Below are 14,619 nucleotides of genomic sequence, written 5' to 3' on the forward strand. Positions count from 1 at the left end.
CCCGATATTGGAGAGATTCTGTCTGTATTCAATGGTGTAGTAGCATTCACGGCAATCCCTCCTTGGTGCTGACTACCGATCTCGGCTCCATTGCCTCTACCCTTAACTCGATCTTTGGATTGCTATCTAGGTGGGTACCCGATTAGCTCGAAGCATCTATCATAGGTATATCCTATCTTCTTGCAGTGGTCGCATCGAAAATATTTTTTATTCCTTTTTTTTGGAGCCGATCTCTTTATTCGCCCTTTCTGTCATGGGCTTAACAGCGAGAGCCACGGCTTCGGGTTGAGAAGTTCGAACAGCGGCGACTTCCTTCTACTTTTCACCTCGAATCAATAAGGCATATGCCTTATTAACTGTTGGTAATGGCTCTGTGGACAACAGCTGATCTCGCAACGTGTCGTAGGAGTCCTTGAGACCAAAAAGAAACTGATGTAGTCTCTCTTCTTCTTTCTCAACTTGGATCTCTCTAGTGGCTCCACACGAATAAGTCGGCACCTTGGAATAAGCCGTAAGTTCCTCCCACAAGCCACGAAGATGGGCATAATAAGCGGCAATAGTCATATCATTGCCTTGCCTGAAACTCCAGATTTCGGTCTTTAACTCATGAATGCGAGGAGCATTGCCTTGAGAGTATCTTTCCTCAAGATCGACCCAAATATCTCGAGCACTTTCAAAAAAAGAGATGCTGTCATAGATTTCTGGTACAACAGAGTTATAGATCCATGACATTACCATTGAATTGTACGTATCCCAGAGAAAATGATCCCACGATCCATCTATAGGTCGTGCAAGTGTCCCATCAACGAACCAAATTTTTCGTTTGGCTCGAAGAGCAGTGATAATGGCCCTTCGCCATGCAGGATAGTTCGGTCCCTTGAGTAGAGATGTCACAAAGACATTCCCAGGATTCTCTGAAGGTGAGATGAAATAGGGAGATGCCGGATCATGTGCAGCATTTAAGGTCGATGACGAACCATCCTCCATAGATTCGATTGTGGTGCTCTGATCGATTTGATCGGACATGTTGATGAGGACAAGATGTAGCAACTATTTGCCTCCAGCTACATGCAAGAGGATGCTTCAGCAACAACCTGTTGTAAGCACTTAATCGAGGAAAAGATTTGGATCAATGGCGACCTCGCTCTGATACCATGTAAAAGAAAAATCCGAGAGATGCAGGAAAAGGAGGAGAAACATAAAAAAAAAATGAAGAATATCTCTTTAATATATTTTACTATGATATGTACATCCATATATAGAGATGAAGAAGAGAGAAATAGACACAAAATTGGAGAGATCACGGTATCAATCACGTGATCCTCCCAATTAAAAAACATACCATAGTAATTATAAAATATTCTAGATAATATTCTAGACAATGGACATTCCTAATGTTCTGTAACATGCCATTGTAAAAAATATTCTAGACAATGTACATTCCTAATATTCTATATATTCCTGATATAGGCAATGTACATTCCTAATACAATTGAAACTCTTGGATCAAATATCGATGCATGTCATTGGGAATGACTTGATAAGATTTGTATCGACTCTACTATATCTATTGGTGTCATGAGGTTGGCTCAAGAAATAAGATGGACATAATCTATCAAAAATTATTGAGATATTGGATTTTCATGAATCTAAGACTTATATTTATGTCACTGGTGCCCAACCTCCAATAACTTCACCACTTAAGCTAGCTAGTACCTTTATACAATGAAATAATGTTAATAAATTAGTTATCAAAAATACGAAGAGATGGTAGTTCATGGCCTCAAGGTGGCAAAGTTGTACACTATGCTAGTTGCAAGTAAGAAACAAAAGTGATGGTGCAGGAAAGCAAGCATGATCACTGTGATCTGCACATGTGATAAGATTAAGTGAGCTAGTCTGAAGCAAGCGAATGCTTAAGAGTAAGAGTGAGAATTTTAGAAAATTAAATCAACATACATAGCCCCAAAAATGAAATGTTAATAGGTCTAATATGTAGATCAAAATACAAATCTATTATATTCATCCTTGGCACAGACCAATTGCACCTTGGAATCTTATATCTACAAATAGGAGGCAAAACCATGTAAGAAACTACATTGTCTCTCAACTCCAATTTTCAAAGGAGCTTCTATTGGCAGAACGCTTATGAGGCAGTAGCTCACCAGCGGCTTCTTAAATCCTGAAGGCATTTTAGGTACATATTAAACTTTATGCAGATATTGCAAACAGTTCAAGCTCAAATAATGTATGACATGTAGAATGGTAGTAATTGATTTAATACGAGCTATTATAATATGGGTAAGGATTAATATGGTCCAGATATGATTTGGTATGAATTCACATTCTGTGATGATTGCACATGATACATGACTCAGCATGATTAGACTCAAGTATAATAGATATATTTTATATAGCTAACGTAAAAATTCTTGTAGCATACCAGTAGCATGTCTATATATTGGCAAGTGGGGATGGCAGGAGATTACAAAATTTGACTAGAAGTTGTTGGATGTATATCCTAAAAGTCAATTTTGACTTACACATATCATATTTCTAAAATATATTTTTATACTTTATGAACATTTATATTACCATTCATGTTTTATGTGTAAATAAATCATCCAATGAATTAACAAGATGATGACACATATTTTCAAAGAGTTAAGAATTTGAGACATGTATCATTGATGGTTAATTTCTAAATTATTCCTGGTCATAGGATCATCATGTGATGGTGATTGATCCAGATAGACCAGTGCACGGATTGCTTCTTTCGGACAGATGGGTCTCGAGTCTGTGGTGTAGTGACACTGGAGCGAGAGTGCAGGTAGTTGTTAGAGAATAACTAGCACTGAGCATGATTAACACGAGAAGTCACATGGATGTCTGCTCACTCGTTAATGACTTTCTCGATGTTGCAGTTGTATGACTGGTCTTTTAACCTGCAGTGCTACAGCTGCTCGCAGTGAGGCTGCTGGAGTTGACTATACATAAACATGGATCTCAATGAGCTCTTATAGTAGATGTTGGCGACAGTTGGTCCACTGTAGGAGTAAGGTGTGCACCTAGATGGGATCTATCGATCCTAGCAGAATAGAGTAGTCCTATGGAATTTAAAAAGTTGAGTCTTTAAGTCTATGGTTATAGCAGTGTGATTAATGAAAAAAAAATTTATGAGAATCACATATGAACTTGAGCTAATTGAATCTATTATATGACCGATGATGATGTTTGACAATTCATTCATGACCTGCTATTTGATCGAAATTCACGATAGAGGGACTGTATCATACGTTAACTGTACCCAGAGGTTCATCACCTTTTATTCTGCTGGGTTGTCACTATATACTGCTAGGTGTCACTGATGGATTGTGAGACTCACGAGCATCATCTTGATGATCGATGATCTTTGATGGGCAGAGTTGGAATGATTCCAACCCATTGAAAATAGTTTCAATGATATTGTGATAGGAATTACAATATATCTCACTACCAGACATAATAGAATCTATGGGATCATACACAAAGAGACTTTTGACTGATCAGATGGTTGAATTACGATTATGAATTATGATAGGATTTGATTATCAATTTGATTGATGATTGATCCAATGCAAAAGTTGTAATTAAATAATTCGCTAAAGAGTTAGTGAGTTATAGAAGGATTAATAAGTAATTGGATTGCTAATTAGCTCAATTTGATTGAGGTATGGGACTTACATCAAGTCTGATTAAATTAGATTTAATTTGACTTGATATGGGTTTGATTTGATCAAGTCTAATTGGGTTCTAAGATAACCAAATTGCATGAGAGAATAATTTCTTGTTGAATTAGGATTTGAGTTTGACTTAATTCCTAATTAGACTAGGATCTAATTAAGAATGTTTGAGTTTCTATTTGAATTAGGAATTCTCATCTTCATGGGTGCACCAAATCTCAATTGGATTAGGATTAAATTGAGTTTAACTCAAGCACCAAGATAGAGTCCAAAAGGACTAGGACTCCTCTAATTAGGTGACATCTAATCTAAATAGTTTGGGCTCCTAATCATATTTGGATTTTCATCTATTTGGATTTAATCAATTTCTAATATGATTAGGATTGATTAGAGTTTTAATTAATTTAATTCAGCCACCTAAAGAAGAGTCCAATGTGCTTTAAACTCCTTCCTCTCCATGAGCCATAAAAGCCCCACGCCCAACCAGATTGGATGCCAAATTTTTCCACACCCCCTATCCTTTTTAATGTGTAATAAGCTTTCTTAATTTCCATTCTTTTCGTGAGAAACTTGGGCGCAAATAAAAAATGTTGGGCGGCACAAAAAATTCAAGAGTCCTAGGAGCTTTGGACTCTTATCTTCCAACCTTATCTCCTAACTAAACTCAAATTCCTCACCTATTTAAACATGGGATGTTGAGAGGTGCAGATATGGATCAGGTTAAGATGCCAAAAATTAGGGGGTTGTGCATGGAGAAAAATCATGAAGAGAGGGACAACGTGTAGATGCATGGCGTGAGGTAAGTTGGGAGATATCTCTTCTTTCTTACTGACAATCAAGGATTGGTTTTTTGGACCATCTCTCTCTCTCTTATCTATGTTGGGACATGGGTTTCTCCTCTCCTCTTGTCTAAAAGTTGGATAAAAATTTCTACATCTCTAGCATAGAGATTTGATGCATGGGTTATAGAAAGAAAAGAAAAGAAAAGATTCTTCTCATGATCTTTAGCGTAGAGATCAACATCTTCCTATTTTTTTCTTCTCTAAGAATGTCTTGAGAGAAAAGAAAATTTTCAATCGTCAAAATGCAATCTCTGCAAGGAAGCTAGCATCCCGATGAGATCAATAAGCTTCTGATTAGATCGAAGTTTCATGTGGATATCCGTAAAGGTCAGACACTTGTATGGCTTCAAAGAACCTTCGGAAGACATCCATGATCATCGGTTCACAGTGAAGATCGATCCATGTCAAGGTATAAAGTCTATTTATTTTTTTATTTGATTTTTATATCTGAATCCTATCTCATATATGTCGATCCTGTTTATGATTTTAAGATTTGATCTTATGCAGCTTAGATTAAATTTGATTTAATCTGAAATTTTAAAATTTCTACTGCATACTTGTTTTAAAAATTTTTTTCATACATGAAACTATGAAACTCTAACAGAAGCAATATAAAAAAAAGTTTCATATGAAATTAAAATATCATAGAATTTAAAATCAACTAACAATAACAGAACCATTGAAATGAACTGACATTAAAAGAAAGTCAAGATCATTAAACTAGAACAAAATTTAAAACACATTACATTGGCATAGAAACTTGGTATACAAACTATAAAACTAACAAATACATCTATAATGTAGAACTCAATGTACTGCCTGGTCAGAACTTAATTAAATGAAATAAAACTACCTTCTTTTTAGAGAGGACTACTATAATTAAATATAAAAAGGAACAAAGGATCTCTCCTTTTAGCACCTCATTGCATGAATCTCTCATCATCCATCAGAAATACAGCCCTGTCTTTTGGTAATTCTATCTTGAATTTGTAATTCCATTTTCAGTGAAGTAATTGTCATTTGTTCCAAATTGTTGTGATATTTCTTCAACTGGGATCAATATTGATATGCTCTTGCTAAAAAACATTGTGATTGCCTAAGCTCCACAACTTTGCCCAGCTCCTGCCACTGGTTTCAAACTCAGAGATATGAAAATGCACTGTTAATACAGGCTTAAATCGGTAGCCACTCCACCGGCAAACCTCTTGATTCCTAACAACCATCATAAGTTGCTATTGTGATGCAATTAGATATCAACTCTTGGCATTTAGGCTCCAACCAAAAACATCCCAAGCGAATCACAGCTCGCCTTGTACCCGTGCCAGTCTTTCCAAGCCGAAAAGCCCATACAGTCTCTATCTTATCCACTGCATAGAGCTCATTATTATAGAAAATAATATCATCATAGTGTCGTTCCCGCCACCACCCTACCTCAATCTCAAACCATGTTGTATCCCCTAATCGACAATAAGCCAGTTCTTCATCGCTAAATATAGTTGCTATAATACATTCACTGGAGATTGGGAGATGTTGATAAGATAACTTTGTGAATGAAATAGGGGCTTTGTTGCCATCTTAGGGAGAATTCACTTATAGGAATATTCATAGGGAGTGTCAATTATGAGGGGAGGTTGATTCTATCTTGCAAGAGTGGATGAAAGATGTAGGGGCCCTCATGTTCATTGATAAGGATTAGCCACTCATTATAAGCTCTCGTAACACTAAAGACGACTGATGATAAGGTATCAATCATCTCGTGGTCTTAATAAGTTTCTAATTTGAGCTTTTGGATGGTTGGAGGGGATTCTTTATGGCAGATGGCGAATGGAGAGGCAGTGCTCTACGATGAACCATTTGACTGTTCCTTGCCATGGAAGACAAACGGTGGCGACAGAAGCAATCTCGGCAAGATTTAAAATGATGAGGATCATTTCTAGGATCTCATAGGGGATGAGAGACCATATGGTTGTATAGGACTGTGAGCGAGCAAGAGATTATTGATTTTGCTCTTTTTTTTGTGAAAAGGAAAGAAGGAGAAAAAGAGGAAAAGAAAGAGGATGATAAATATAGTGCATCAGATTGTGTTGAGAGGCAAGTGGCAAACTGATGGAGTGTATACAAATAGATAAAAATACAAGTAAGTAGCTTTCTATGAATTGAAACCGTCAAGAAATTAATATTTTGTCTCAACTAAAAAAGGTAAAAAAGTCATTCATGCTGGAATTATGCCATAAATTTTATCGTATTTCTCCTCATTGATAAGAGGCATATGAAATATTAGCTTCTATAATTTTGATTAGCATCGAATGATACAATTTGAATGTAACACTAGGCATAATCAGTTTACCTGGTGTTTCTTACTTAAAATAATTTCAGTAACTTTTTCCTTTTATTTGAAAAAATTATGATCAATTAATTCATGCATAAAGAGCTAAATCTTCCTTTCATTCTTTACTTTAACTTGTCGATCAAGCATTCATGATATCAAGCAAGGTCTAAACTTTGAGGTCAAATGCTGATATCATATAACTAAGAATAATTTGATTAAGTTCATCTCAACTATACTAATTTAATAGAATAGATGTCATAATCTAAAATTGAGCGGCAAACTCTTAGATTTAGAAATGCTATTCAATACGAAGAGATCAAATACAAATCCAAATCTTAGATTAGAAAATAGAAGGCAATTTCGCATCAAAATCGGTCCAAACTCAATGCAAAACTGCTAATTACTTGTTGCATTCGGGCCAACGTAATGAGTCGGGGGAAGACTTGCTAGTCTCGGTTACCAAAATGAAGAGATCTAATACAAATCTAAATCTTAGACAAGAAAGTGAAAAGCCATTTGCATCAAAATTGGCCCAAGACTCGACTCGAAACCAAACTCCCAATCCTAGGCTCCTTGATTATGTCCAACCCAACCTAAACTCCCAAATGTTAATTTTGTGTCCCACTCGGGCCAAATTAACGGGTCGGGTCAAGAATTGCCAGCCTCGGTGGTGAGCCATGCCCACTGCACCCGTTAATTGCTGCCCCATGAACCTTTTTTTTTTGGTAAGAAATAAGAATCCCATTTACCTTTCACCATCGGCTTCCGATCCCGTCTCCTCCGAGTTTAGGGCTGAGATTAGGGCTTAGGGTTTTAGAGATCGCAGCAATGGCGGAGAACGGAGCTGGGCGAGAGGAAGGGCAAGGATCTGGAGTGCTCCTCTACTACACATATGCCCCTGTTCCCGATCTCCCCTCCCTCGTCCGTTTCTACGACTCCAATTGCCGATCTCTCGGCCTCATTGGCCGTGTCCGGATCGCTCCCGATGGCGTCAACGTCACCGTAATCTCTCCTCTCCTCGACTCCGTCCAGAACCACGATTGCTTGTTCTCTTTCTTTGTTGCATTCTAAAATTTTGGTCATCTAGGTTGGAAAAGTTTGCATCTTTTCTTGTATATATATAGAGATTTTGATCATGGGTTTGAAAAAGAATGGCATCTTTTTTCGTTTGTATGGGCCCTTCTTATCCATTTTATTGAGAATCACAGATGCCTTATTATTCCGACTGGAGATTTTATGTCGTTGTGTTTATATTTTGGTCATCGATTGGGTTCTGTTTTTGTATTTTCCTTTGTGTGTTTGATTTGCTCTTTTTGTCAGGTTGGTGGAAAGATGTCATCACTGGAGAAGCACATTGCAGAGGTGAAATCAAAGAGCTTATTCGAGCGCACTGACTTCAAGCTCGCAGCTTGTGAGCACCCGTCCGATAAGAGGATTGCTAAAGAATGCGGTTTCACGTCTCTCAACATTCGAGTTGTAAAGGTCTTTGTTCCGCACATACTTTGTTATCGAATGCACTGTTGCATTCAAATGGGGTATAAATGGAGGAACTTAATCGAATGATTTCATTTTGATAGTTCACTTGATACTATTGTTAGCTGCATGCTCTTAATTTTAATGCCTGCAGAAAAGAAATAAACTTTAGTCGAAATTACCATGATATGTTTTTTTTTTTTTTTCCTCCTAATTGCAATATGGACTTTCTCTGATGTTGTATTTTACTACAAAGTTAAAGCCTGTTATCATCAATTTCAGGAGTTAGTTACTTTTAGGTCCGATTCATTATCGAAGTCACCAGGAATTTCAAATGCAGGAACACACCTTTCTGCAATGGAGTTCCATTCTGTTCTCCATGATGCAAGTAAGTGCGAGTAAAAAGTAGATCATTTTAAGTGATTCTTCTTAATAGATGTAGTGTCTTTCTTTCTGAGATTGCTGGGATTATGCTTGGTAGTTTAGGATTTATGAATGTAAGGTTAACTTGCTGATGGAAAAATTGTTACCAGGAAATAATATGGACTCTCATTCATCTGTCCAACAGAAGCAACTTGTTTTGCTGGATGCAAGGAACATGTATGAGACTAGGATTGGGAAGTTTCAAACTCCAAATGTGGAGACTTTGGACCCAGAGACAAGGCAATATAGTGACCTACCTGCCTGGATAGATGATAATTCTGAACAGCTGCGTGGCAAACATGTTCTCATGTAAGTATCATATTGACGACAGTTTTCTGTCTAGATCTTGTAATTTTATTCAATCTCTTTTCTTCATATAAGCTGGAGAAAAAAAATGGTGTCCAATAAATCCAAATTTTTCAGCTTCAGTTGAATGTGTGCTCTTGCTGAATTAGAGAAAATACCTTTATTTTGTCAAATCACTAAAGATGTGTAACTAGGGCTTTCTTGGGTTACATGCTGATTGGGTGGTTAAAGACTGCTAATGTTGTATGCTTGTAATTTCTGGATGAACAAGGTGCTAACCTTTATCTATGAGAGGTGAGGGTTTGACTTCATCTTGTTTTCCTGATAAGAATCGGTAGACCATTACTTAGACCCTCATCATGGAAGGTGACTTCTGGAATGCTAGTTTTTGAGTGGAGTATGAAAGGCCTGGCTGAAAACTATGTCCGTGCATTACTACGTAGGATGGTATAACCTTTTAGGGAAGCCAATGATATGGCAGGATCACTTGAAAGGAAGACATCTGGAGTATGACCCTTTTGGCTGTGTTCTTGGATCTTGAATTTTATCTTTCAATTCTAATTATATTTCTTTTGAATATAAGAACTCGTATTTTTGCTAAGGTACAATATGGTTACCAAGAAAAATCTGTTAATGGTTAACTTTAGTTTTTCATATTAAGAAAAATGTCAACAATTTAAATTTAATTTTAATTAGTTCTTAGAATTATGAGAATATTGTCTATGGCTTGCAAGATAGTGACTCATTTGATTCAAGCATTATATCAACTCTTCATTTTCTTTTCCTTTTTCCTCTTTTTCTTTTTTGACTTTTGTAGCCTATAGTTAATTGGGAGCATACTTTTGTAATACTTTACTTCTGATTGGTGGTAGATATTGTATTTATTCTTTCTACATTTCAGGTATTGTACTGGAGGTATAAGATGTGAAATGGCATCGGCCTATATTCGATCCAAGGGTGTAGGTTTCGAAAATGTGTTTCAGGTAAGTCTTAAAAAAGAATTATGTTTGGTTTTCTTTATCTTTTTCATTTGTTATCAATAATTTTATTGTGCTTTCATATCAGTTATCATTATGTGATTTTGAAATATGCTGGTTTTATCAATACTCATTTTAAAGATGCATTTAAGTGCTAAAACTAGAACAGTACAGTAGGTGATATGATTGATGGAGATTTTTCTTTAGTTCACCTTTTGCTGACTAATTGTCCAAAATATTAATAACAATGAAAGGGCATATATATTCTGTTGAATTGCAGAAAAAGGCATATCTGTATGCATGAAAAGGAAGGGATCAATTTCAGCAAACAACAACCTGATTAGGGCTGAGCACGGGTTGGGTTCGGTCGGGTTGAGAGAAAAAAATTATCCGACCAAATACAATCGGATTGAAGAAAATTCAACTTGCCGCCGTCCGTTTATCATGTATAAACTGTTTGAAACTGAAGTGAATGGTTTATAGTGGGTTCGGGTTGGTTGTGTCAGTTTGGGCTTCAATGTTGACCCAATGTTGATTTTAAGTCCAATGTTGGCCCACTTAAGTTTATTTGCTTTATTTTTTTTATCAATTTAATGCAAAAAAAGTCTAAACCTTATAAATTATAAATTTTGGACTTATTTTTGATCCTGTACAAAATAAAACAGAAAAAAGAAAGATTTACTCATCTGAAAGCAATTACATTTGAAATTTTTCACTTTAGAATTATCTCAAATTGATGTGCTTTCATCAACAATTCAACATTAATAGTTCTATGAATCCAAATGGGTGACGTGGTGTTTTTTAGAATGATGAAAATAGGTTATGAAATACTACATCAATAGGATTCGGTTTCATACGGGTTAAAAATGTAGGAATCGCACCCGACCGTAAATAATCGATTTTTTACAAATACCAACCCGATTCCACCCGATTTATGTCTTTCAACCGACCGAAACCGATGTTTATTGGGTCGGATTGGGTGGATTTCTTCGGATTTCGGTTATTTGCTCAGCCTTAAACCTGATCGTCGGATAATCCTCAACTTCTCCAAAGTCTTCCAAGTTATATTTCTTATTAGATAAGGAAAAGAATACCAATGTGGTACTCAGATTAAAATTTTTTATATATATTGTACAGATCCATGGCATTAATCACCATTCTTAAATGTTACTTGCATTATAATAATTTGCTTTTTTCCTTTTTAAATGTGCATGCATATTTAATATGGATATCATAATTCACTTTTCCTTTCAAAGTTATGTATGGTATCTGATTTGGTTTTCAAAATTTTATTCTCCTATTGGTTTTCTAATAATGGCTTTGCTTCCTGATTTAGTGTCTAATGGTCCAGTTCCCAAGATTCTCTTCTTCTCTTTTCTGTGCTTAAGTTGAATATTGAAAAATTAGGCTATTTACAAAAGGTTGGATGTGAATCAAATTTTTTAATTCACTTTTCTTTTCGGCATATTGAATAAATGTAAGATTTAAAAAGAGAGTTAATACTCTTGCAACCACGATGAGAGACAGACAAAATTATTTATTCTCTTTAACTTTAGTTCACTCTATGTGCCAGAATGAGCACAAAAAATGTTCAAGGTAATTATGTTGTGAAAAGAATGGAAGATAAGTCCAAATCACATTGCATGATTCCATGATATTAAGACAAGCTTAAGCACATGTATTCATGATTAACCCAGCCTTTCTATAATCACGTAGTATGGTTTTCATGTTTGAAAGGACGTGCATTCAAGCACATTATAGTAACTTGTTTTCAGGATAGATATTATATCATGTGCGGAAACACTATTTTGTCGTTTGGCCATGTAGTTACTGTAGTTATACCCAAAAAAATCATACCTCGTGAGACACATGACAAGCACTGCAATTTTTTTCCCCTTTTTCTTAATATGTATCTAAGTTACACTTTAACAGATATTGGATTCTCCTCACCCATCCTTTATCTTCTGATATCTATGACAGTTATTTGGTGGAATTCAGAGATATTTGGAACAATTTCCCGATGGTGGCTTTTTTAAAGGAAAAAAATTTGTATTTGATCACAGGTTAGTCATCATTAGCCCCCTGCTATCTTAATCAAATCTGTCCAGAGAAATATTGATATGTGAATTTTATTACATATGCTGATGAAGTTTGAATTTGTGGCATCCAATCTTTTTCATGTATTGAAATAGGATCTCGGTCGGAAGTCAAGATGTAGATATTGTTGGAAATTGTCTAATATGTCGCTCTTCCTTTGATGATTATTCATCTCGTTGCCGGTGCAGTTATTGTAGGATGTTAGTTTTAGTATGTTATAATTGCCAGGTAAGTACGACATCATTTTCATGCTTAAAGCTTCAGTTTATATTTAAAGTTTCTTTCAGTTCTTTTTTCCCCTTGCCAATCTCATTAGCAAGTACCAATATGCTTTATTCTTGTTGTTCCCCAAATTGTTTGTTGGCTTGTTGCCTGGAATGTGTTTCTCTGACCTGAGTATCCGTTGAAATTATTGGACAGGGTAAGGCTGGTGTGGTGTATGTTTGTGAGTTATGCCAGAAACAAGGCAAGGGAGATAAGCCATTGCTGTTGATACAGGATAACCAGATAAATGCAGATTTCTTGCCTGATTCATCTGAAGCAATTGAGATCGCAAAAGGCCCATTTTCTGGTCACATCAAACCTCTTTCTGAACTCTCCGTGAGAGATGGTAAGGTCTGTATCAATTTGCCAGATCTAAATCTTTAGATTTTTCATCATTGGTTACGGATGACGGTCCCTGACATCCCTGCTAAGAGATATTTCTGATGGGTGTAATCTTTTTAAAATCCTAGGTTTAGTTGCAATGTTCTGGCTGATTTTCCTCCTCTATACCATGCTAAATTTTTGGTCAGAGGAACTGAGGTTGGAGTGTCTTCCCAACCTTAGGAGCTGCGAACAAGACTAACTTTGTGAATTCTAATCCTCATGAATTTTGATCCTCAAGACAAAAAACAATAAAATGGGCAGTGCATTCTGTTAGAGGATATGACCAGCAAAATGTCCAACTAGCATTATTAGTGTGAATTATGATGATACATTGATAGCTTTTTTCTTGTCTCATATCCACCTCAAACCAAGTGTTCTTTGATGTTTACGGCTGAGCTGATGCAAACAGTTATGAATTTTTCCGGTCTGTTTCTTTCCTTTCATAATTTTGCTCTTATTGAAATTGTTCTGCAGGCAACAACCATCGGAGAAAGCTAAGGATCCTGTGCTTGCATGGTTTTCGACAGAATGCTTCAAATTTTAAGGGAAGAACATCATCACTGGCCAAGAAACTCAAAAACATGGTGGAGTTTGTTTTTGTTGATGCCCCTCACGAACTTCCATTTATTTATCAAGAACATTCTCATCAACCACCTCATGTTTCCATGGATTGGGCATCAGAGGAAGCTACCAATCTAGCCCATTCTTTTAAAGAGTCACCACCACCACTGAAAGACTGCAAGAAAAGATTTGCATGGCTTATTGCCCCGAAGTCGGACTGCTTAGAGGAAGGAGGGTGGAAGATAGCAGACGTGCCATTTGACCCTCTTCAATATCAGCAACAAACTGATGGCTTTGAAAAATCCTATTCTTATCTTAAGACTGTAATCTCACAGATGGGGCCATTTGATGGGATCCTTGGATTCTCACAAGGAGCAGCAATGGCTGCTTTGTTCTGTGAACAGCAACAGAGATGTGGTGGTGTTTTAGATTTTAGATTTGCAATCCTGTGTTCTGGGTTCTCTGCAGTATCAGGGGAATGCAGCAGGAAATTAATAAAGTGCCCATCTTTGCATTGCTTTGGTAATGGCCAGGGGCATGATAGGCAGATAGCATGCGAAGCTAGCAGGAAACTTGTTGATCTGTTTGATAAGGACTGCTCCGTGGTCATCGAGCATGACATGGGTCACATAATCCCAACTAGGTCACCATACATTGATCAAATGAAGGAGTTTCTTATGCGTTTCCTCTGAATTGGTAGGAAGCCCATCTGATGTGTTTGTACCCTCATTCTGAGCTTTGTAAAACATGGTCCTCTTTCTCAAAAACAAAAAATATCAGGACTGAGAAAGCTAACTCTGTAATTTGATCATTGTATTTCTTGTAGAATTTCACTTGGTTGAATAACATTTTTTAAATCTCAATTTATATTCTGATTGTCTCTCAATGTTCATTATTTGGCTACCAAGTAGCTTATAAACGCCTGATGAGTTATGATTGTGATATCCTTTTCATTTTCTTTTCACTGCATTGTTGCATTAATCATGAGAAGTTGAATCAGTTAAAGAAATATTATCTTGTTCTACCATCTGATGTCTGGGCTCCATAGGTACTGAAATAATATCTGATCTGCCACCCCCCCTACAGGGCTAGCAGTTAGCATGAATAGATCAAATGGTCATCCTTATTTTGTGGAAAAGAAAAATTGTGAGTGTTGGGTTAGACCCAGAATGTACATTAGTCTACTGTAAACACATTTCATCAAATTAGAAAAGCAAAATACTGGAGCTCATGCGTATGAT

At 36.4% G+C, this 14,619-nt stretch overlaps 2 protein-coding genes across 8 annotated transcripts; one reads left to right on the plus strand and one right to left on the minus strand.

Annotated features, from left to right (window-relative positions):
• Window positions 1-315: 315 nt before the first annotated feature.
• Window positions 316-987, minus strand: LOC140857554 (uncharacterized). The gene has a single exon (XM_073256730.1). It carries the CDS (start codon window positions 985-987, stop codon window positions 316-318), a length of 672 nt encoding a protein of 223 aa, XP_073112831.1.
• Window positions 988-4,812: 3,825 nt separating this feature from the next.
• LOC105039977 (rhodanese-like domain-containing protein 6) lies at window positions 4,813-14,250 on the plus strand. 7 transcript variants are annotated; one of them, XM_073250638.1, is made up of 9 exons: window positions 4,813-4,973; window positions 8,214-8,428; window positions 8,649-8,754; window positions 8,900-9,098; window positions 9,997-10,078; window positions 12,053-12,135; window positions 12,265-12,397; window positions 12,590-12,779; window positions 13,292-14,250. In XM_073250638.1, exons 2-9 carry the CDS (start codon window positions 8,339-8,341, stop codon window positions 14,068-14,070), a joined length of 1,662 nt encoding a protein of 553 aa, XP_073106739.1. In that variant the 5' UTR covers window positions 4,813-4,973; window positions 8,214-8,338; the 3' UTR covers window positions 14,071-14,250. The 7 variants fall into 7 exon arrangements, with proteins under 7 accessions (XP_073106739.1, XP_073106737.1, XP_019704323.1 ...); XM_073250636.1 differs by having other exon boundaries at window positions 4,815-4,973; window positions 8,214-8,375; XM_019848764.3 differs by lacking the exon at window positions 4,813-4,973 and adding an exon at window positions 7,149-7,895 and having other exon boundaries at window positions 8,214-8,375; window positions 8,707-8,754; window positions 8,935-9,098.
• The last annotated feature ends 369 nt before the right edge of the window (window positions 14,251-14,619 follow it).

Source organism: Elaeis guineensis, chromosome 1 (assembly GCF_000442705.2).
Source record: "Elaeis guineensis isolate ETL-2024a chromosome 1, EG11, whole genome shotgun sequence".
Taxonomy (NCBI): domain Eukaryota; kingdom Viridiplantae; phylum Streptophyta; class Magnoliopsida; order Arecales; family Arecaceae; genus Elaeis; species Elaeis guineensis.

Bases quoted from the DNA above. Each gene is read 5' to 3' on its own strand.
- LOC140857554 (XM_073256730.1), bottom strand. From the start codon at position 987: ATGGAGGATGGTTCGTCATCGACCTTAAATGCTGCACATGATCCGGCA.
- LOC105039977 (XM_010916327.4), top strand. From the start codon at position 7,722: ATGGCGGAGAACGGAGCTGGGCGAGAGGAAGGGCAAGGATCTGGAGTG. The intron at 8,376-8,648 runs GTCTTTGTTCCG...CATCAATTTCAG, and splicing joins TCAACATTCGAGTTGTAAAG to GAGTTAGTTACTTTTAGGTC. The intron at 12,398-12,589 runs GTAAGTACGACA...ATTATTGGACAG, and splicing joins TAGTATGTTATAATTGCCAG to GGTAAGGCTGGTGTGGTGTA.